Source organism: Manacus vitellinus, unplaced genomic scaffold (assembly GCF_001715985.3).
Source record: "Manacus vitellinus isolate BGI_N305 unplaced genomic scaffold, ASM171598v3 scaffold_2_pilon, whole genome shotgun sequence".
NCBI lineage: Eukaryota > Metazoa > Chordata > Aves > Passeriformes > Pipridae > Manacus > Manacus vitellinus.
In genome coordinates, this window is record NW_021940208.1 from 33527710 (window position 1) to 33552842 (window position 25133).

The window sequence follows — 25133 nt, forward strand, 5'->3', positions numbered from 1 at the left end:
ATATTTTAGAAACTGTTTTGAAATGTTATTTTTTGCAATCTGCACCCACAAATAAAACTGGTGAAGAGCAGGATTCACCTTTTTCATATTTAGATTAATAATGTTTTTCTAGTTTTACCAGGCCCTCCTTACCATAAATGGAGAAATGAGCACCTCAGGAGAGTAAATCAACTAATCTGTTATTTCTTAGATTAAGGTGAATCAATCTTGCTTAAATTAACAACTCCATTAACTATAAAAGGATCCCAAAACTACCACTAGGATTTGGAACAATACATTTGGACATCTCTGTTAAAACAAAGGACTCCCATCCTTTTTATTTCCCTTTTGAATTTGAAAGAGCAAAATTTGTCTGTACGTTGAGAATATTTTTTTGTTGTTAAAACGTAATAAATGAGCAGAAAACTAAAACATATTGACTCTTTAGACCTTCCATTTAAAATATCAAAAACTAAAACTCCCCAGGGAAGTTTGCTACAAGCTCCCTCCAAACTTGGTTAAATCTTAAGAAAAATGAAGAAACTAGTACGAATACATGACAGTGTACCTGTGCTATCTTGATCTAGCCAGCACTCAAACATTAGCATTAATGGATTGTAATGTGGGTTTTAGCAATGCTTGTTATTTATTTAGCATGTATATCCAGAAGGTATACAGAGGTTGTGCTCAGATTAAAATACGTTAGAATTCATGCCGTGGCTTCTGCTATGCTAAGCTATGCAGCTAACTTGAAGTATAACAAATATGTTAGCATGTACAATTAATCATGCCTTTGTTCCTCCTGTGTATCCTACTCTATGCTGTTTAGCACGTGGTCTTGTATTTTGAAATGAAGCTGAACAACACTGCCCAAAGGGGAATTCTCAGAGGGAATGTATTTATGAAGGGGAACATAAATTATTTTTTTAACCTTAGCAGGGAATAAGATAAGGACTACTAAACTGCATAATAAGTAATCAAAATAATTTTAAAAGAAGCCCAGAGAAAGAGCAAAAAAAAAAAAAAACAGGAAAAAAATCTGCATTTACTCATGGACACCACTTTGCACTAAAAGTCCACCCTATATACTTCATTTTAGTTTTACTCCTTAAGCTTGTGTTTATCAGCTTCTTGACAATCTCTTATCAGTTCTACACTAGAAAGGTGGGTTGGGCCTGAGAGCTGTATTTTGAAATACTATGATCAGTAAGAACTAAAAGCTGACCCAAAAAGCATTCTGTAGAAGCGTGAAAATATCTCTTGACCATCTTACCCCTCCAAATAATTCTTTTTTTCTCAAAATGGCAGTCTTTCCTATGCAGAAGATTTGTGTATTTTTTTTATATACCCTAGAACTGACTGCTATTTGAAATGCTGTCTCCTCTCAGTGTAGCTAGCTGACTGGATAACAGCGTCTATAAGCAATGGCCAGGGCAAAGAACTATTTATGCAAAGCTAAGCACTGAAGGAGGAATACCTGCTTTTCTTCAGGTAAAAAGCCAGTTCAGGCACGTCAAGAATCCAAAGTTCAAGACTTAACTGTGAACCATGCTACTCACCAAAGAAACCTCAGCACTACATGGGGAAAAACAGGAGTGAAGCAGGAAAGAAAGCAGCCCTTTAAAATATAAACTCGAAGAAGCTAGCTGGCTTAAGGGCTAGAGACAATCCTCTATATATGTATATATAGTCCCCTTTTATAGTAGATTAGAAAACATTTAGCTTACAGACCATCAGTTCAAGTTAGAATAGTTAAGCAAAAGCGAAATAACTATGCATGGACCACTGGAGGGTTGTACAAGTGCAACGTTACATGATCTAATCACAGAAAGTCATCCATATCCCTGCATTTGGATGTGACAGCACATCCATAGGGAAGCCAGCAGCATGGTGAACATGACATCTCTCTCTGGTCTGCTGAACTCTTCCAAGCAACACGCTGCTCAGGTAGAACACACGTTGGATAACCTTTGTGGGAATAATTTTGCTGAGAAGGGGGTTGAAATCTGGCTAGTCTGGTTCTAATTTCATTTACACAAGAATGGAGTTATTTCACTTCATTATGTCAGAGTAAACCTAATACAGCTAAGAAGAACAGAATAAACAGTGGAATTGCATTAAAAATACTGCACCTACATTTATATAAAATATTATTTAAGAAAATCTGGCACATTCTGACGTTTTGAACATAAAAAAATAAATAAAAGTTGGCAGATTTCAGGTTTTTTAATTGTTAAATGCAAAAGGTTGTTTAAAAATTCAGCAAGACTGGTCAAATTTGTTAGGTTTCAGTGTTCTTTTAGGTTGTTTTTTCAAGTGCTTCTTACTTTTAGAATTTCTTGTAAAAACTTCCCTGAGGTGAAAAATGTTAAGATAACATTAAGATTAACAAAATATACTTTACAAGAATGTAGGTGGGTGGGAGAGGGATATGATTCTATGTTGAAATGCTAAACAAATAATAACCAGTGACTATATGAAAGGCCATAACAATCCACAGATTTTGAGGTCTGCACCATTCAGCTTTTATTTTATCTTTGAATTCTTGGCTTCTCAGCTGTGTGGTTTAAAGGTCCTTCTATGACTTTCATAATAGCACTTCTTAGTTTCCTGAAGGATCTTGGAGAGGGGTCAAGGAGGAGTAAGGATTGTTTCTTAAATATACAATTTGGAAGAATGGCACTGATAAGAATTTTCTGCAAATTATATATTCTCTTTTCAGTTTTTTCTTACTAATCTTTCAGGAGAGTTTTGCTGTTGACTCTAGTTTCATGCAAAATCAGTAATAATTGAGAGTTTCTATAAATTCCTGGTCCATAGATCTCAGGTCAAAAGAGGCATTTGTAATAATTTAGCTTGATCTTCTGTATTAAGAGATCAGAACATTCTATTCGGTAACCTTGTGTTGAATATAGTTTCACAGGTGGTGTTTTTTTCCAGTAAGATACCTGCCACTGCAGACATCAGAAGAATTCACCACTTGCCTTGAAAATCTGTTACCAGGTAAAAGCATTTACTCTTAAAAACTGCATTCCCATCTCTAATCTGAATTGTTATGTATTCAATTCCAACCACTGATCCTTGTTATGCCACTTCCTAACAGTGGTGAAATACAGAAATCAAGCATTCAAAAACTTCCTGCAGACCAGAAGCAGCTGAGACTCCTTCTTAAGCAAAACCACCATTACTGTTAAGTTTCATGAAATAAGGCCTACAAGGAAATCACACTTTCCAGCTTTTGTGAAACTTGACAAGATCCATGATCCTTCAAATGAAACATTACAAACTGTCCAAACTGTCAACTTTATGAACCTCAGCATTAGCCAAATGCTAAAGACCATTTTGTTATGTCAAATCCTGTGAAAGAAAGCCTATATAACTCTTTGTGATTATCTTTATATCTATTATTCAATTCCACCCTATCTATTCTCATTCTGGAGTCATCAAACAGGAGTGAAAAAAAAAAAAAGCAGAAGTGGAATTAAACTTAGTTCATTGAACGAATCCAAAGAACTAAACTACACAGATAGCATTGTGTAAAAACCTCACAAGTCAAAATTAATACTTTGAAGAAAAAACTACATTAAAATTATTACGTTTCGAAAGGTATGAAAATATGAGATTTAAACAATCTACAGATGTTTTACAACATATTTTTGTAGCAATGTGCATATATTCCTTTCAAAGAACAAAATAAAAGAACTGCAGAAAAAACCAGTGTAAAATCTATTTTTTTTACCTAAACAATACATTCTCTACGGATGAGAGGCCAATCAAGCAAAGGCATGCATGTCCCAGTTGGGAAATGCAGCTCCATCCCAAAAAGTTTGCACACGCTCTTACTAAAATTGTAAGCCAAGTGCAAAGAAGATGTAGATTTAATATCTTTCAGTAGTGGAAACCAAGGGAAGGCTGTTCAACAGTGAAGAGATTCATCACACATAAGAGCAATCTCTGAGGTACTCCAGTTGAGTGAGGCTTCTCTAAGCAGACAGCTTCAGAAAGTAATGCAGTCACTTGGGATTTCAACAATTCAGTAACCAGTTCCAGGGCTGGCTGTGCTAATAAGTTACACTCCTGAGATGTTTAGATGAATCTGGGACTTGAAAACAATGAATGAGGTCTGGTTTACATGTGTAATCAAGGGAAGTGTAAAGAACCGTGAAAAATCTGAAGTTACATAATTAGAGTTGTTTGCTTTAATAGGCAGTAATAGTAGTAATCAAGGAAAGGAAATAATTTTATCGTATGACTTAAAGTAGAGTTCCTATGACTGATGATTATCAAACCAATATAAATAATAGCAGTAACTCCATAGAGACTAATAGCCTAAAACTAACTATCTTTAAGACAAACATTTAAATTAATGGCTTTGTATTTCTTACCTGTAGATTCTTTTGGGGCTTCTTTCAATTGACAAGCACTCAGAGTAGCAAAGAGTATTTTCTCAGAAACAGGTCTCTTGGATGACAGAAAAGGGGGATTAGATAAATCTAGGCTATTTTGGGGCATGCAGCGAGGAGATTCAATAAAGAGGAAAAAAAGACTGACTTCATAAAAATAATTCTCTTCCCTTTTTCATTGTCTTGCCTAAAGTGTTAGCGAATGCTTGCTGGTCATTAACTGGAAAATGGTGCAGACATATTTTCATGAGCTGATCAAAATAAATCATATTGTCTTGAATTTACTTGTGCTATGATCCTAACAATTCAGAAAAGGAGTTCAAATAGCAGCGTAATTCAGGGTGGTGGAGACATGACAGGAATCACTGCAAGCTCAACTACCTTGATGTATACATTTGGGTTGGTGAGTGTGTGTGCTGAACAGGGAACACATACACATAAAATAAGATACCTTAGAGGTAGGAAGTACATTAGTATTATTTTTTTTCTGATAAGAGTTATTTTCCCTTAAAGAAGTAAAAAAGTGAATAAAACACGCTGTGATCTGTCCTCCATTCTTTATAATCTGAAACCCAAGAATTATGCATTATATGATTTAGGGCAAAACCACTGCTGGTAAAAATTGTCCTACTTATTTGAATTTAGCTCACTTGTGATCCTTCAGTGAGCCTGAAGCAGCACGTTTTAAAATAAGGACCAAGCATGTAGTACTTTTGCATCTCAAAGTGACACATAGGACTCTGCTATGTTACTGCTAAAGTACCTCTATGACCAACTATTAAATGACCTTATGCCTGTCTTTAAGTGGGGGGAAAAATGAGAGTTATAAGAGAATATTTGGACTAATGGGCCGGCCAATAGATCCCAATGCCAAGATTACGATCCCTCATTTTTAGGCCCCTTCAACCACTGCAGTTGCATAACTTCAATTTAATGCCTAAAGTCTGTCTATTCCAGCTACTGTTTCTTTTTTTTTTGGCCCATGCTTTTTCACTGGTGGCAAAACAGTGTCAAAAGCAATACTTTGCTTTGTCTCATTCCAACTTGCCACTGGTGTACAAAAAAGAGGATTCTGCAGGAGTACAGGCTAATTCAACTCTTCCCAGTTCCTGCTAGGAAAAGGAATCCCTCCATCCTTAGCTGATTTACTCATCTGATAACTACCTGATCAGCTCTCAATGATTCTTGGTACAACAAATGATTTGGTACAACAATCTTGGTACAACAATGATTCTATGACACCAAACAGGAGGCAAAAGAAGGACAGAGAAAGGGATAAAAAAGGTTGATTGAATGGAGATCAAGGGCAGAGAGCTCAAAACTTAACAGAACAATCCCCCACACAGGCATAAGTGGAAACTCCTAGGAGCCAGGGAAAACAGGGAGCTAGGCTTTCAAAACAGGAAAGATTGTGAAGGAAAAACAAGTGACTTTTCCCCCACGATGAATGAAACAGAGAACTCGCAAGAGTTGAGCAGCAGCCCCAAAGGGCCTGGTTTTGATGCAGTGGGACAGGCAGTTTGATCTGCACTTGGCAGTGAACAGCAACTCATTCCACACAAAATGACTCTGCTTCAGTAAGAGGGATTCACCTCACATTTCCTATAGCCCAAAAGTTACAGCAGTTTTGCAGGAAATATTTATTTAAGTTTCCTCAGGCAGCAGAGAAAATTAAGCACAGGTCTCAAATATCTACAGGAAATAGAGTATGCAATGACTTATTAAGTAAAGCAAGACACTGTCAATCTCATATCCTTTCCTATATTTAGCATAACGCCCAAATCAGTCAACAAGCTTGAAAATGTCCACTTCACCAACTAATTTGTAAACCTTGCCAGTGCTAAACACTGCTCTGGTTAATACTTACATGATTTATGCAATTCTACATACACATGAAAAGGAAGCTATGGGCAAAATTGGGTTAAAATTCAGAGCAATTGTTCTGTGTCACATCCAAATGTACTCATCCTCAACATTACGAAGGGAACCTAAATTTATTATGGCTATAAATTCAGCATTTCAAGGACCTTGACTTGATTAGGATGAATCCAGGCAAAACCTCACTCAAAATGCCCACTAAACAGGTTTCCATTTGGATCTTAAATGTACAATACTGCATCACCTATCCCTAAAGAAGTTGAGTGTGATGAACTCGTGCATTTGCCAGAAGAAAAGGTAATGACTAGTTTCCTTTTTATTAGGATCTCATATCTCTATCCAAAAGACTCTCACTGAAATTCTCTCAGGAGTCATGTATTTGAGCACACAGTACAGTAATGATGAGTCAGTTTGAATGGAATTACTGAGATTAAACAGTGTAGACAGTGAATGAATTCAGCACAAAGCCCAGAAAACTCTTAAAATAATATACAGAGTACTTCAGTGTTTTTTTTAACTGGTTACAGTGTCTTGAGCTCTTGAGACCACAAGCTCTGCCTAAAAAGGAGACATCAGAATAAGAAATCAAATACTTTGAAAGCCCTAAAATAAAATTTTCTAGGTCAAAATAGTTTTAGGGACAGTGAATAACAGCATGATATTAGTTATGGGAATCTTATCTGGTATGACCTGCTCTGGAACATCACAGTAAGAAGTGAAAAAAATATTCTCAAAGATTTCAGTAATGGAGGTTCAAACCACAAACCTCTAGGCACAAAGAGGCACTAGGCGTTGAATTAGGCTTCAAATGTTTCTTTAAAGGTATCCTTACAATTCCCTCTCTAATTATTATGTTACATGACAACTACAAAGCTTTAAAGAAGCAGCAAGGTCTGTGGTAACAGCATTCCTACAGTCTTGAAGAAAATGCACGTTATACAGCAAAGTGACAGAAATGCTGTGCTGGTACTTAAGAGTTACTGAGATTGCATTTCTGGCAAACATTCAGGGCAATGGTGTATCAGGTTGACTGAATTAATGTTTTACTAACGACTTGAACCTAAACAAGCTAAAATCCTTCTTCAGGAAGGGGAAAAAAAAATTTGTCTTTCTAAAGAGCTTCCTAAGGGCTTACCAATAAATTAAATCCTTTCTAGTACTAAAACCAAAAATGAATTAGTTAAATATGTAAAAGAAAGATTAACTGAAAGGAACCCTAGAGAAAACAAGCCACACTATACCAATCTAAGAAATCCCCATCTAGGCCAAACCCAAACAAAAATCAACCCAGGTCAAATTAATTAACTTACTCTAACAAGATTTTCACTTTGCTTGTATCATTTCTGGTTCTTAACTTCATAGAATCATTTAGGAAAAGACTTCTAAGATCATCAAGTCCAACCATTAACCCACCACTGCCAAATCCACCACTAAACCATGTCCCTAAGTTCCACATCCACATATCTTTTAAATACCTCCAGAGATGAGAATTCAACCACTTCTCTGGACAGCCTGTTCCAATGCCTTCTCCCAGCTGCTTATAGAATATGTCATCTGCCTTTTCATCCTGGTTGGGTGCTCCGTAACAGACTCCCACCACAACATCTGCCTTGTCGGCCTTTCCCCGATTCTTATTCATAAACACTCTACCCTATTGTCACCCATTGTTAAGCCCTAGACAACCAAAACACACCCTAACCTACTTTGATGCCAATTATAAAGAACAGATCATATAATTTCAGGGAAAATCTGAACAGCATCCAAACAAAATTTGGGCTTATGAAATAAAACTAACGTCTTCATTTTTCTAGAAAAAACAAAGAGGTTGATGAGGTAAGAATGGTCCTTATATTACAAGCCTTATATCTAGCAAGGCAAATAGAAGCTTACAACATTGAGAGTACTGTAAATAAAGATGCACAAATTGCAAAACTTTGATGACAACGTATGCCATAATTTTATTTTCTCCATTTTTAATGTAACTTGATTCTTAGTGTATTTCCACATTTATCTTATGTTTTTTCAGCGGTATTTATCCCTCTTTGTATAAGTATCAACCTAATGTTTTGAAAAGTCCAGAAACTTCCTGCATACATTTTATTTACTGCTCACACGCTTTGTGGGAACTCTAGGGGACTCTACATAGTTAACTCACCAGTGAAGTGATAAAAGCTAAACTTACTCTGAGGTCTATTTAGAATCCCTCGAGTAAAACAAGTTGGGAAATTAAACAAACTTAGCTGCTGTGAGCAGGGTTTCTTGACAGCAGCCAGTGTCCCTTCTCTAGAGCCCTTTAGAATATCCAAATCAAAAATATTTGCAACCGACTACCAAGATAATTTCACAAGCTTATTATGGCTCACTTTAGGAATTAGTGTCTTTCTGCAGGTTCTCATGTCACTGGCAATCAGTGTTACTGCTGAGAGTTCTCAATTCTTCTACTTAAGCCTAGTGTGTCTCCTTAATCCCTTTAATTCTTGCATTTTGACCTAATTTTACTGCTCATTGTCATGATTCTTTTGCTGATATCTGGGCCCATATTCTATATCATAAGAATATAAAAGCTAAATTGGGGATTATTTTTAAGTAAAAAGCCTGTTAAGTACTTATAGGGCTACCTTGAGCATTATCTTCCTTCCCTCTCATCTGACCAGGTCAAATGAAATCAATGGTACTATTCAGCTCAGTAAAGCAAGCGTGATTCAGCTCCAAGTGCTGAACTGGTAAACTTTGTTGTGACTACACTGTTCTTTAAAAGTGTGATTACTCAGCAAGTGATCTCAGTTGGAAACTCGAAAAATATCTATCAACAGGTGATAGCATTTGAGACATTTCCCTTCTATTCAACCAGCCCAACAGTCAAGGTGCTCATTCTACAGGGAAGACAAGACTATTGGCCCTGACTCAAAGAGAATTGGAACGGAATCAAAATCTCCCTGCTCTAAACCCTGATCTAAACCACCAGCCTAAGGGTTAATCTGGAATGCATTGCACTTAATTGGCCTGTTCAAGCAGTTTTATTCTGTGGAACATTGCAGGCATTAGCAGCAAAGGAGAAATAAAGGGGAAAAAGAGAGGAGGAACAGACACAAAAGAATGAGACAGAATTTTTTGGCCCCGTAGTAACAATACTTAGTTTTAAATGATCAGCTGAGTGCAGGCTATGTTCCAAAGAGTAATTAAGAACTCATATTCTTGGGCAGCAGTAGACAAAAAAATAACAAAACAGGCTAGAATATAAGTGAGGGCACATTAGAGGGAATATGGGTTGAAAACCTTTGAAATGAAGGAAGGAACTGCATCTCAGACTTCCACGTTTGGAAAAAGTGCTCTAACTTCTGTCTAAAAGGCAATTAAAACCACAATTGCCTCTCCTTTTCTAACCCAAGGCAGTATCTAAACTCATTGCTTCAAGTATACTGCTTTGCTTTTGTTAAAAAACGATCAGTAATCCAGGGTGAGGGGCAGAGGAAATCTTTGCTTTTGTACAAAATCACCATTTGAACCCCATTAATTAAAAACAAACAAAAATTCTCTTGCCAAATCAAACAGCTACCTTTATTCCTCACAAAAAAAAAAAAAAAAATCTTGTTTCAGCTCGACAAAGTAGACCTTTTCTATGCATTTATTTGGAGGATAAGGTGATATTCAGGTTAGAAATGGAAAATTCAATAATTTCCCCATTTCAGTCTAAAATGCCATGACAAAGAGACCAATATAAGCAGTACAGAAGAAAATTAAAGTCTTTGCACTGAGATTAGTAAGGCTTGTACTAAACTTCCTATACACCTCATATAAGCACCTCTTACTCCTGTATTCTTCCACAGATACTATGCTGTAACCTTGCAGCCACATTCACAACAATGTCCCCATGAACTAATTTTTTATTTATAGTAAGGTTTATTTATATATTTATTTTTTTATAAACCATAGTGTCAAACTAACTATTTAAATCCCTTGGTAATACTTACAGCAAGAAGTGTGACATGGAAAATCATTTGGGCACCAACCTAAAGTATATTTAAACAGCAGCAACAAGCCTAACAGACTAGAATTCAATACAGTACTTGGCAAATGATGGCAAACGTACTGCCAGCATGTGATGCCCTCGTTTTTAAGCCAAAGATAAACGTAGTTTCTTGGCAAGACTGGTGTGCTCAAATGCCATATGCGAGCTCTAGCAAGGATGCTGCAAATAATTGCCAATGATATTTCACCAGTCTGCTTCTTTATGAACTATCAGATATTCAGTCCAAAATGTCTGTTCCCACGTTATTATTATAGCTCACCCAGGAAAACACATCAGTATTTTTGCTTTGAAAAGCAGCACTGACAACCTTTTTAGTTTAATAATTAAACTCAGGCATGTAATATTATTCTCTCACAAATGAATAAAGCATACGAGAATGGCGAAATTAATAAAAAAATATTTTTTTTAGCAAAATGAAGGACGACAGATAAAATAATTGTATTTCACAAACTTAATGGAGAGTTTTCTCTAAGCAGTGAAACAGTGATTCTTCAATTAACAAAATTTCTTGCATAAATGTATTTGGGAAAAGTCTATGAAGTTGTCCCAGAAAATAGGTTTAAAGGCTAACTTCAGGGAATTGTTTTGAAAGATTCTTGCTTCAGTGAGGATTTAACCAAATGTTAGTACAGGAAAATGCAGAGCTGAGTTAAGGCATTTAGGGATCTTTAATGAAAAGTTTAAATAAGATTTAACTAATGATGTAAATCACCAGTTTTAGTGAGCCTTGGCTTTGCAATTCTTTGGCTTTAAGTCAGAAAAGCTGCCCAAAGAGCCTGAAATAAAACAATTCTTGTTCCCCTAGTGATCCTCACATTCCTAAAACAGCCATGAGAATCTGTTATTTCTTTCCCTTTGAAACCATTCTACCCTTGAGGCACGGTAGTGCAAGATACCGCTTAGCAGTCCTAAAGAAACAGTTTGGAGGATTCCACTTAAGCACTGAGCAGAGAAAGAAGTTAGGTAAGGGAGGGACAGATTACAGTTCAAATTAAGGCTGAACAAGAAATGGATTTTTCCCTTGCACAGTCTTGGGGTTTTTTTCTGGATGCTCCAGATCCAAAAGGCCCAAAGCAGGGTAATCTCACTTTTTTATTCAGAACAGGAAAACTTAATGGAACTGACTAATTAAAAAAAATATTAGGATGACACTAGCCTCTTGCAACAAAAAATACTGAGGTTCAAAACAAGAACCTCTTCCATGGGTGCTGCAATCCTGGTTGACAGCTTCTCAAACTTCAGAAGACAGACAGGGCAGGAGGAAGAACAAACAAGGCAAACTACTGCAATGAGAGCACTAAAGGAACAAGCAGGTCAAGAACGTCTTCTTTTAAAAATACTTGGGAGTAGACCACTTTTTATAAGAGATAAACATTCTTTTACTGACTTTACATGACCCGATCTTGAACATTTCAGAGTTATCTACAAAACCTAACTGGATAAAAAAATTCTCTTATGTGAATCAAATAAGAATACAACAATAGTCCTTTACAGAGAAACTGCTCTCTAACTGGCATTCAGCACACTGCTGCAGTAGTACTGTTACCCCAGAACCGATCCTGTTGCTGGGCCAGGAATGTATTTGACTTTGATACTGCCTCTGGAGGCATGGAGTTTGTGCTGGGGTTTGAGTTTAGTGCCAGCTTTGGGTTATGTTTGTTTTACTCTACACAATCAGCAGAATCTGGCAAAAAAATTGCCTTAAACCAGTTCAACCAGTTTCAGATTGTTTGAAACAGCACATTTCATGAGAAAATACCTTCTACAGATTGGATAGGTGGGCATTAGATCCATATTCTTATTCAACTATTATGACTTACTGCAGTGACATTTAGAAATCTCAGACAAACAGAGAAAATAACGAGAAGGTGAACAATATACTTCAGTTTTAACTGTACATTTTCAGTGCACAGTTCATGTAAGGAGTAGAAAAGCCTCAGACCACTCACAAGGGATGTAGTGTGAAATTGTAGCGTGCAGTTTTCTGAAACAGGCCCAAGAGCTCAACACACTGGAGCTAACTTCTCTGTCAACTTTCATTCCGTAAGGATTAGTGCCATTTTGCACAGCTAAAGCACCAACTCTATGTGTATATTTGGCAGTGCCATACATACACAATTTTCTCGAGCTTCCAGACTTGCTGCAGACACTGCAGCTTCCATTAAAATTATCAGATATAATTTACCATATGAGTTTGTTTTTCACTAAAGGCTCAAGGATTTTCAACTGGATATTTTCTTCAATCTAGTGAGTCTTTCAATAATGTACCAACTTACATACCAGAAATATGTCCAGGAGTTCAACTATCAGTCTGGATTTGCATTTTTTTATCTTCCCAGGGGGAAAAATCCTGCTTTCCCTGCCTTCTGGTAGCATTCATTTCTTTATTAATTATTGAATTAAGAATTTAATAATGTAAACATAAGGATTCACCACTATCACAGGTTTGCTCTTGCTAAGAAGAGTTTTTTCCCCACCTTCTTAACGTAATGTAGAGACCACTCTTGAGGAAAGTGATTCAACTCAGACTATTTCACAACCTTTGTGAAAAACAAAATTTCATACTTTCTCCATGGTTTTGCTAAAATGGACTCATAACACTTTTTCAGTAAACATGTTTTCAGTATCAACAGGTGTACATACACTTATTTTAAGACCAAAATTTAAAACAAAATGGAAAGTAAATTGTTAATATCAACTAAAGTAGTTTCTTTCAAAACGTCACACAGCTAACTCAGGAGTATCCGATATACTCCACTGTCTTCTTGTTCTCAGTATAACAGAAATGCATGGTCTCACACACTTTATAGTAGATCATCATTTATCCTCAGCTAAATCCCTATATATGAAGAATAAAAACACTTTCTACCTTTAAAGAACTTTTGTGCTAATAAATAGCCAAATTGTGTTCAATTTATTCTACTTTTTAATTACTCTTATAAGAAATGCCATTTAAAACCACAAAAGCCTTACAGCCATACATTTGCAGGTAATTGATGCTGACCATAGGACTCTTTCAGAGCTTTAAAAATCAACCAGTTCTTTCTGGTGAAACCTCTAATTTTGATTTGAATACAGAAGGCCTATGCTCTCACTTGTGAACTACAGTTCTGAGGGCTTTCTTTCCTTTAAGTGGCCTTCCTTTCTCTTCATATTGATCCCGTTTCTGTCCTCTTTAGTTATAATCAGAAAGTTTATCATGAGACAGCCATAATGCCTGAGCTAGTCTTCATTTGTCTATACTGCAGTTTTCTCCTCTGGCCACCAAGCAACCAACCTTGTATTGGTACCCTATTTCATGCTTTCAGATCCTAGGTCACGATTTGGTATGCAGCATGGCACTCACTCCCACTGTGAGAAATGGAGCAGGCAAGGGGCCAAGAGCTGGCAGAGTGCTGACTTGGCTCTTTTCACCTCACTTACCCACCTGGTCTGCTGTTGCCCTGACTTGCTCACTAGAAATGCTACCACGTTAGACAATAAACAAAATTCCAGATCCACAACAAAGTTCATACCAGAGCAGTTTGATGACTCTTTGTACTTGTTCTCCAGGCAATTGCCTGAGATAACTGACTCAGGCCACAATCAAGACTATCATCATTTAAGAGGCTCACAAAAAGCCTTCTGCATTTGTTTTTGTAAGTCATGGTACAATGAGTAGGGCAGATCAACCGTCAAAAGATGGAGCTAGGAAAAGTCATGCTCTTTTTCTCCTAATTGCAGTTCACAGACCATGAACAAATATATTGCAAGACATGTAGAAAAGTATTTTGCAGGCAACACTATAGGTATGGGGCAAAATCAACTTTCTGATGCATGTCATGTGAAGAGACCAGAAATTGGCGTTGTATGTTTCTCTCACTGAGGCATGAAAGCAGTGGAAGATATAAAATACATGGAGCACAATATGTGCCTTATTTTAGGGTTTTCTACTTATTTGGATAGCATTAGCTGAATTACGAACACATATTCATTCATTGAATCACTTTTTGAAATCCTTCTTGATTTGAACTGGATCACTTACTCTGTCACACAATTCAGCTTAAGTGAAGTCCCACTTATTTATTTTATAGTGTTAGGCATTGTATGGTAGCACAAACCTGTTACTACTGCAAAATTCCTGATACAGGAGACAAAAGTCTGAAGTGTGCCTTTCTACAGTAAGTGTTGATCACCTGTGCTGCATCTTTCACTCAGCTCTTGTGTGTAGTCTCTTAGTATGATCTGGCTTAAAATCAAAAAAACTAAACAATAGTCTTGGTACCACTGAAAGTCTGCCAAAATATACTTGAGCTGCAAAACACTGGCTTTGATGTCTTTATGAGGAGGGTGGGAATATGGCTGGATTAAATTGCTATATTTTTCACCTGTTACAGATTCTAAAGACTGTTAAGAAATTTGAGTTATTTCAGACAGACAATTACTAATGTTTTGTTCACAACTTCATCAATTTTAAATGCAGTTTTACTATCTTCAGTTAAGCACAAAATCAGAAATACTCTGAAATGCAACACAGCTCATTTTTCACTGTGTCAACAAACAGCCTCAGGAAAGAAAAGACCATCTTACCATCTAGCTAAGTAGACTGTAAGACAGTAACATTGCAAGTTCCAAAGGCTCTAAAAAATCAGCAAGCATCTTGTTATCATAATGATTCTTTGTATTATGAAAAACAGCATTGTGTTACAATTGACAGGCTGTTACAGGTCTGCTAAATAGAAGCTTTTCAAGGAAAGAAAAATTCTTGGTATAGAGTTGGAATATATTAAGTGTGATTTGTTTTAACTACACATTTGCCACTATGAAGTGATAAATAGAATGGAGAAAAGTCCCACAAATGTTGGGTTGTCAAGGGGTAACTCAGTTTTAAGGATTGATGTTAAACAGCCTCTTGAGAGCAAACTGTCTTCAGCTTTAATTAGTCTCATCACATGAAACCTCAAAAGATCTCAAGGTTCATGAGTATTTGTTCACCTACTAGAAGAACAACTTAAAAGTCATGAACACTGTCACTGTGTGGTGACATTTGTCATAAGGAAGTGATGGTAATGCTATGAAAATATAGCATCCCATGTTCCATTATCTTTACTTAGCTTTAAGTTTCTCTAATCTATATCTCAGTTAAAAGAAAACATTTATGGAAAATAAGTCAAGTGTTACAAACTCTTATCTCACTACTTGATCTCTGATGTTGCAAAGATTTGCAAAGACATTTTCAAAAGTCTCTAGAGGAATATACTGTCTCTTCTATGCTTGTCCAGCACAATGGAGAGGTGAACATGCTTCAATATCCCACTCCCAGCAATGGTAGATGGTGACAAAACTGTTCAATATGTGACAGACAGGACAAATCCCTGTTCACTGATCTTAAAACCCTTAATTGGCTGTGCTTCTTGTGAAGCAGTAACAAAAGCTGAGTAACGCAGGCTGACAATAAGCTAATTGGAAGCTTTTTTTTCTAAGAAATATATTATTAAACTAACTAATAAAATTTATTGTCAATTCCTCATAGAGCTATGTATCACATATTAAGAAAGTATTAAAGTAACATAATCTAACCACCTGTTACCACACACAGGAATATCTACATTTAGGAATATCCACCTCAAGTACAGACTTTGGACGGAAAAAAGCCTGTTAACGTATTTGGTTTACCCTTTAAACTGTTCTTTTTGCTTTAAAAACAAACAAACAATCTACATATTTTTTCCTCAAATGAGTACATGCCAGTATTCTCACTTTTATATTTCCTTTTGCATTTGCCACAATCCCACAAAACAATATTAGTCAGGAGAACTCACATCAGTCCCCTGACGAAAATCTGTGACAAGCCATTGAGGATTTTGTTAAGTAGGTAGAATAAAGACTTGAACTCTACACAACAGGTACATTAATGTTTTCATATGAATAGTCTTATAGCTGAAACCTTTAAAAAGGTAGACAACAATAACAACAAATCAAAATTTGTTGAGAAAGTTTCTCAAGATAAAGACTTAGGAGAATTTCCATGTAAAGAGCCTAGACAGGGAATACAAAAGTAAACTACAGAAAACCCTGGTATCTAAGTAGACTTACAGAATTTCACTTTCTTGCTAGAGTAGGTTGAGGTTTTTTTCATTAGATGCAATTACCATTTCATCAACTCCTCTCTTTTTAATGACCAGAAATAGTTCAAAATATAGGAAAGGCATAACAAAAATCATATTCCAGGAGGTTACATAGACTTCCTTCAATTAAATTCAGTGTTCTTCAACTCCCAAAAAATACTTAAACTCTTTGTCTTTAAAAAAACAACAAAATCACAGATCGTAAGAGTACTCACCACCATCTTCAACGATGAAATGAAAAATGTCACTGGTGGCATTGTCACCCCCTCGTAAAACATAGCATATCTTCATATCATCAATATCAGCTGGAAAGAGTCAGGAAAAATAGATTTTATTTAAAATGCTGAAGGTAGAAAACTGTTTTTATAGAAAAACTTGACATGTATTAAACAGTTTAGCTTCAACAAGAGAGAGGTTGAGGTTCTCCAGCAGAACTGAGGAATTCCACAATTAACAGTGTTGAAGTTTTACAGATATCATTCACTCTCCCTTTCTTTACTTCCCCCTCTCCAGTGCCCTCTTTCTTTTAGCTCTACAAAAAGAACTGAAGGGGAATTTACAAACATAGGCTCAACAGTCAGAATTACTTCAAATTTTTAGTCGTTTCTTTTCTTAAACAGAAGTGTATCTCCACTATAATATTGATTCTGTCATTCTTCAACCTAAAAAGTATTGTAGAGGACATTTACAGAGATTGATTGTTTTAATAAACAGATGCAATTAAAGTAAACAGACAAGACTTCAGTAAGAAAAAAATGTGATGTACAATTTTGAATCATCAATTACAATAAAGTATGAAAAAGGCAAACAAATATTTATTAATATTGTGTTTTCTGGTTTCCTTGAATACTGATGAGAAACCTACAACACGTAAAAAACTAATTTTTGTCACTTTCTTTGAAAGACTGCTCTTGGTAAAAAATTCACGGCTGATACCTTTTTCAAGAAAAAGAGTTAGAAATTAATAGTGTTTAAGTGCACCTCAAGTACCACCCAAGTTCTCTTCTGATGTCAGGGTGGATGTATGAGTAAAAAGAAGCAAAAACCACTTTTGTTAAAGCTTCACAAAATCTTCAGTTCCAAGAGTAACCAGACGTCTTCTACGGCAAACAAGAGCGCTATCAGCAAATATATGTAACTGAAGAATCTCTTCCATAAATGTTTGAAAGTTAAAGATCAAAAATTCATGGGGCTGTAAAGAGGATGCAAACAAATACCTCTTCATGCCAGTGGAGCAAATAAACCTTTCATCCTGCAAATACACAAGTACTCAGCTCTGCTCATGTGGGTAGCCTTATCAAAATCCATCATTCCAGCATATATAAAGATAAATACTTAAACCAGTGTTTGCAGGACTAGGACCAACTCATAAGAAAAAAAGCTACTTGTCATCCAAATATCTCAATTTTGCCAGAATAACTGCAAAGGAATGACCTGTTTTCTCTTCATTAAGAACATGTTCAGGGTCACTTGAGCATATACCAAAACTTGTCTAGTTGTAAGCGCAATTCATTTCTGTGTAACTACAGTGACTGCTAAAAATTAATTTTATATTGGAATTCTCTAACATAATTCTGAAATATATCCAACATAATTTTCCATTTCAAAAATATAATTATCTCCACTAGCATAAGACAGAAAGCTGTGTGCTAAACAATTGCTCTTCCCTCTCTTTCAGTTACAAGCAATCTGAAAAACCAGACTGCTCATGATACTTGCACACAACGAATCTTGTTTCACCAATGTTACCTTACTCAGTGTGGTCAGGCTGCCTATTCATACAACCACAGGCACAAATCCAAGAAATGGGAGTGTGAGGTGGAAAAGTATTAGGATGGACTTCACGAACTACTGAGCACCTTTCAAAATTTATCTGCATGAGACCCTGAACAGTCTCATCTGACTTCAAAGTTGTCCCAGTTTTGAGTAGGGTTTGGACCAAATGACATCCAGAGGTCCCTTCCAACATAAATTGGAAGACTCTGATCAAGTTTTACAAGCCCCATAAGAACCCACACATGTTGATGAAACTCGAATTATTCAGCATTTTGAAAGAGGTGGCCCACGGCAGGATGAAAGGCCCAAAAAGGGGAAAAATCAAAACATAAAAAGAAAGTGTATAAGAGCAGGTCCGATAGTCAATACAGAGGTTTCCCAAAGCCAGTTGCAAAATCTGCACTTACACAGGGATTATTAACAATATGACAAAAGAGGGTCTTGTTTACTTCTGCCCTGAACATTAGATAATTATTTGTCTCAGTATAGCATAAGCACGAAAGATGCATAAATTCACTACTCTGGATTTGACAGTGTTAAATGTTTGCATGTTAATGGTAGTGGGCCACAAGGCGAGGGACAACAGTGAACTACACACAGAGTTGTGTTTCATATAACTTCTCCAAACTGTAGCATTCTAAGTTCAGCCAAGAACTTTTGTCTCCCTGCCACTCACAACCTCTCTCATGCCCAAAGCAGCTACAGACAACAGGGCATATGAGGAAAAAGGAAAGGAAAGGAAAAGATCGTGCCCTTTAATCCATGACTTTTGCTCCCACATTATTCTATGATTTTCCAGAAAGGTCTGTCTCCCTGTCCTCAGAAGATCCCTTATGTAAGCTTGATGATTTCTACCTTCCATGCAGCCTTTACAGGCATCTCTTCTCCCTCAAGTGCTTTCATAAGACATTTTCATGTTTGCTTCATAAAATACAAACCATTATAAAAAGTATTCAGGAAGCTGAGAAGATACCACAGAAATAACACAGATGCTCAGGAGATATTTGCTTAGAGGTGTCAGAGGACAAAATTGTTCAAGAAATGGGTATTTCTTAAAAACATTCTTCAATCCAACACAAATTAAGAGTGCTTGTGCCAGTACTTTCAGGGAACCTGTGAAGTTACATCGCTTTCTGGGGATTCTCACCAACTTTAAAGCCAATTTTTCCTAAGGGCTGCCTGCTTCTTACCCAGCTTAGGCAACCCTAGGATATTAAGATAGCCTGCATGAAGACCAGTTAGCATGCCACATGGTGGCCAATTCAAAGCCAAGTAATAACTTCATTTTAGTCATCAGCCAAATGTACACCTGGCCACATGGCACAAGAGAGAATGGAATACATATCTCTCCCGAGTGCTCCCCCCCCCAAAAAAAAACAAAAGGGATATTACTGTGCTATGCAGTGGTCTGCTTTCAAGGAACACCTGTTTAATAATTCTACATTCTTCAGTGTAAAAGGAAACTCATTTTAAAAAGTAATAATCTATTTGCTCACTTCCTTTCTCTTCTGTTTCTCACTTACTCTGGCAATACTCTCAATATTACTCACAGTTCACTACTGAAGCCTTACACTTAAGGAACTGTGCTGTTTCCCAAAGCTTCTTGGACATCTTTTGATTCCTTCTCATCCTCTTTTCTGCACTAACACTGCAAAACTTAGGACAACCCATCCATTTGAAAGTTCATCAGGACTGTTTGAAAGATTTGGTACATTGCTACAGCCAAGACTGTAACATGGGTATGTACCAGTATGGGCTCTGTGAAATGAAATACAGCCAACTGCAGGTGTTCATCTCAAGCCTTACTACCTACACAGCTCAGCCTGGCTGGGCCCCTTTGAGTCTCCATGCTGTTGTGCTGTCTGCTTATTCCACAGCTGCAGAAGGCTGCAAAAAAACTCATTTAATTGTTAATTAACAGCCTTTAACTGATTAAGAAGTACCTGGAAAATTCTCTGGAGAATAGCTAATGCTCCCATTTCAATTGAAATTACTTCACGGCATGTTGGGGCTTTATTTCAAAACATATGACACATGTGGGGTTTGCCTTATTTATAACACCTAATATTTTAGTTCCATGTAAAAAGTACAACTGACATAATTTTAAAACATCTACATTACCTTTTAACTTACCATAAACACTTTGTGGTTAAGATTTGTGTAATTAAGGCAACAATTGTACTCATAATACATTATTTCCCCATTGGTTAGGAAAGTATTTTGCTTTTACAGTTGAGTGTACTCAGACTGTATAGTGACTGATATCCTAGACATGGTATGACCATTAGTTAATAATAGCTTGGCCCCTCCTATAGCATTTCGTAAATAAATCTGATTAAAGAAAGCACTGTCTCTAAAGATGTGCAGTCCAATTCTGCTATCAGAAATTCTATCACTGATAGAAACTCCAAATCACAGTTATCTGGACTAAGCTCTTCAAAGCAAAGAAGTGTTTATCCAGCAGACCCCATTTCCTGTTTATAGCTGTCACAGATGCAATAAATAATAAACAGACATAAAAAATAAAGAAGCCATTATAAATAAGCTCACTGTTGGACAGTTTCTCCCATCAATCATTATAGAGTTTATAATGAAAAAGAATGTTTCCAGTGATCAAATGAAAGCACGAAGTATTGTAATACCTTGGGTGAACTGGCTGATGCTATGGTTGCCTTTCCCTAGGTGGATCAGGAAGCCATGGCGTGGACCCTCTGTGATTCTGATCTTAAGAGTAACATGCAAACTGTCCCTGTCTTCCACCTTGAGCACCTTGTTGGTAAACAGAAACCCGACGTGACCTGTGGCCAGGATACGAAGAGTCTGAGCACCCTTATTTATTACAACTTGAGGCACACTGTTGTCCACAGCCATTATTCGAATCTTCATAGTCTGAGGCTTCCTTGTTTCAAACACAGTGTTGGGGAAGACATAGAAATCAGTATGAGTGCCATCTGTAACAGTGAAAGAAAAACTATCCTCAACTGATTCTGTGCCATCATGTTTGTAGCTGATTAGATTTTCATTCAGATCCTGTTTAGTGAAGGTGGTGACTGGTTTGGAGTTATTGAACATGATCTGACCATGAACTGGTATTTGAGTGATGATAAATTTCAGCAATGCATCAGGTGTATCTCTGTCTTCTGCAGTCAGTTCAAATGGGGTTATCAGTTTGTATTCATTTTCACTCACTACCAGATTATGGATTGTGACAACAGGTTTCTTATTGTCCACATCACTAATGGAAATTCTGAAAGTACGAAACACAGGGTTATAGCCATCAGTCACCTCAAACTCAAAGCTGTCCATTTTCACCTCATCTTCTGAAGTATGAATGTAATAGACTTTATTGCCTGCTAATAGGAGTTGAGTAAAAGTGGAGATGGGTACCCCAGGCTGATCTGTGCATTCAAGATGACCACGAACAGGTGCTCTGGTAATAGTGAAAACTAAGTTCTCATCTGGACTATTCAGGTCACTGGTGCTGAGCAAATCAGTAGTAAGGGTTACCTTCCCTCCTTCCTTCAAAGAAACTCCTTTGCTGATTACATCTGGGAAGACAATATCAATGCTACCTATTGTCACATAAAAGTAGCGGTCAATGAGAGGATTTATTCCATCCGTCACATCAAACTTGATAAGATCACGAACTCCTTGTCGGCCAAAATGCATATATCGAATCAAGTTTCTATCCACTTCATCTTGGGTGAAGTTCATTCCCAGGGTGATATTCTCAACTCCACCTGAAGGCTTTATTCTCTGCAAGAGGCCTTGTCCCGGCCCATATCTTATAATATATATCAAGGTTTTGTCTTCAGAATCAAGATCAGTAGCTTTCAATATTCTGTTATTAATAGTTCTAGTTTCCCCTATTTCAATCTCCAAACCATCATTGATGGCCATTCTGGGTGTCTCATCATCTACAGGAATAACCATGATGGATACTGTTTTCCTAACGGTATGTTTACCATCTGTGAGCTTCACCTCAAAACTGTCCATCTTTGTCTCAGAGTCATCATGTTCATAGAGTATGTTGGAGCTCTCTGTTATCTGATCCAAGGTGAAGCTCTCCACGAGGACAGTCCCATTGACCAGCTGGTTCACAATGTGGCCGTGCCTGGGAACGCTAGTGATTGTGAATGTTAACTTATCAGCAGGGACGTCTGCATCAACTGCGTTGAGGATGGGGGTATCAATAACCAGGCTCATGCCTTCCATCACAACAAACTCTCGCACAAAGATTTCAGGCTCTTCATCATTGATGGGCATAATAACAATGGGGAAAAACTGCCTCTGGGAAAAGTTAATGCCATCAGAACAGCGGAAAGCAAATCTGTCTTCGACAGGCTCTACACCTTTATGTATACTTTGGACATAAAAAATATGCCCTTGACGGAGGTCTTTCAAGGTAAAAGCACTTATAGCTACACCTGCCCTAGATTTTTCAGACCCTGGGGCAGGAGAGATGTTCTCTACATATCCAGATGTGGGCTGAGCAACAATTGTGCAGAGTATATCATCACTTGGAGTATCCACATCTTCAGCCCTGAGGTAAGCAGAAGTAATGACCCGTTTGTCACCTTCTGTTACCATGAACTGCTCCCCCACAAAAATCTCTGGGGCTTGACTGTCGACAGGAAGAATGGTCACCACAACTGAAACTCCCTGAACAACATTGCCCCTGACACTCCACTTCTCAGACAGGTCGGATAAGGTAAGGTTGAAGGCATCTTCCTTGGGCAGAAGGCCTATTTCGCCACCAGTGTGCGCATATACCACAGCACCATCCAGCAGATCTCTCTGGGAAAATCTCTCTGCAGGCACTCCTTGAACCAGGATGCTCCCATGCTGAGGAGGATCCTCTACAATGAAGGTTAACATTAAGTCATCTGTATCCTCATCGGTACCTTGAATGACATTAGCAGTGATTTCAGCAGCACCATTCTCCAGCACATCTAGGTAGGAACCAAGAGTGCCCGGGGGCAATCGAAGTGTAGGAACCTCATCATCAACCGGGTGCACATTCATTTTCAGTGTGATGGGCACAAAATGAACCCCATCACTCACATCAAGCCTGCAGGTATCACTGTTGGTCTCAGCTCCACTGTGCACATACACCACCCTCCCTTGTCTGATATCCTCCAGGCCAAAGACACCTCCTGGAACCAGACTGTACCCGGAAAGCTGCAACTGGCCATACCGAGGAACCTGGGTCAAGATAAATCTCAGATGGGCAAGTTCTGTGTCCGTGTCACTAGCATCCAGCTCGGTTGGACGAAGGACATGGCTGCCTCCCTCAGGCAAAGTGAAGCCAGTATTAGTGATTTCAGGAGGCTGGTTATCCACAGGCTGCAGGTAGATGGTGAACGTCCCTTTGGCTGCATTGCCAGCTGCATCTTGCACTAGATACTGAAACTGAATCAAATGAGGAGCCACCCCCAGCTCTTCCTGTGGGGGGCGGTATGAGATCTTGTGGTGATTGATCTGGGCTTGGGTGAAGTGAGTAACTTCTACAGAGTGATCCTCAGTCAGTACAAGGGATCCAAGGCGAGCTCCGTGTACATCTGGAGGGTGGTTGGTGTCAGTGTCAGTGGGGGGCTGTGTTACTGTGTAGCGGAGTTCACGGTCCCCTGAATCCTGATCTGTGTAACACAAGTGCTTCCTCCGCAGGGGGGTCACCTGCTGTTCTGCAACTATTAAATGCAGGCTGCTGCTACTATGCAGCTCTGGGGCTAATCTGTCAACGGGATGTACCCGGATCACAAAAGTCTGTGGCCCTGAGCGGTTGGGTGGGTCATTGTCATCCTGGACTCTAAAGACAAACTGGTCCAACACAACCCCAGGGCCAGGGCTGTGAGCCCCAAAGTGCTGGTAATAGAGACGCCCTTCTACAATGTCCTGTTGCAGCCATTCTCTCACTGGCTTTTCATAGATGAGGGAGCTCCCTGCTAAAGCTGGCATTCTCCTCCAAGAAAAGCCCTCGTCTTCTTCCTCCTCTTCCCAGCCAGGAGGTGGTTGTGCTTGACGAAGGAGGAGCTGCCCAGCAGTTGGGCCAGACTCCACTATGAAGAGCAGGATGGCATCCTGCGAGTCAATGTCAGTGGCACTAAGAGCACGGGTGGTGATGGGCACTGTTTCACCCTCAGCCATGGCAAGCCCAGTGTTAGCATTAAGTAGGGGTGGCTGGTCATCAATGGGCACCAGGGTAATGGGGAAAAGGAACTCAACGCGATGGCGAGAGGCACCGTCTTCCAACCGCAGCACCAGGTTGTCACTGAGTGGAGACTCACTGCCATCATGCTGGTAAATGACCCAGCCTGCTGCCAGCTCAGCCACGGTGAAATGTTTACGGGGGGCAGCAGATCCTGGTGTGTCCTCCAGGAGAGTGAGGTGGCCATGCCTCAGCCCTGCCACCACGCTCACCTGCACCTGCTCAAGGTCATCCTCGTCACTGATCACCAGGTTAGGGCTGGGACCTGGACCTGAGAGAGGCCGCGACTGACCCTCATAGAGCACAAGGCCAGTGTTGCGGGTCACCACGGGTGCCAGGGTGTTCATTGGCTTCACCACAATCACAAAGGCAAAGGGCTCTGAGGCGGCGCCCTCTGGGTCCAATACCTCCAGCTCAAGCTCGAAAAGCCGCTCTTGATCCGAGTCCTCCATGGGCGGCTGGTAGGCAATGCGCAGCTCCCTCACGTCCCGCTGGCTGAAGGAGGTGACAGGCAAGCTCCGGTCGTCTGTACTGACCATGTGGCCCTGGCCAGGACCAAAGGGAGAGGTGATGTTGAAGAGCAGCAGGTCTGGTGGCGACTCAGCATCCTCAGCTGACAGCATGTCAGGTGTGAGGGCCGTGAGGACAAACTGGTCCACCTCCATCATCAGCATGGCCAAGAAGCTGGGTTTGGGGGCCACATTCTCAGTCCCGGCCCGGATCCGCACGAGCACCTGGAAGTACTCGCGCTT

At 38.7% G+C, this 25133-nt stretch overlaps 1 protein-coding gene across 1 annotated transcript in view; it reads right to left on the reverse strand.

The window, feature by feature from the left end:
* Positions 1-25133, reverse strand: part of FREM2 (FRAS1 related extracellular matrix 2) — a 124297-nt gene that overhangs the window by 95055 nt on the left and 4109 nt on the right. Inside the window, exons 2-3 of the mRNA XM_029960991.1 lie at positions 20816-25130; positions 16613-16702 (exon numbers count right to left, since the gene is read on the reverse strand). Of these exons, the coding sequence (XP_029816851.1) occupies positions 16613-16702; positions 20816-25130 (4405 nt within the window). The remainder of the gene's footprint in view (positions 1-16612; positions 16703-20815; positions 25131-25133) is intronic.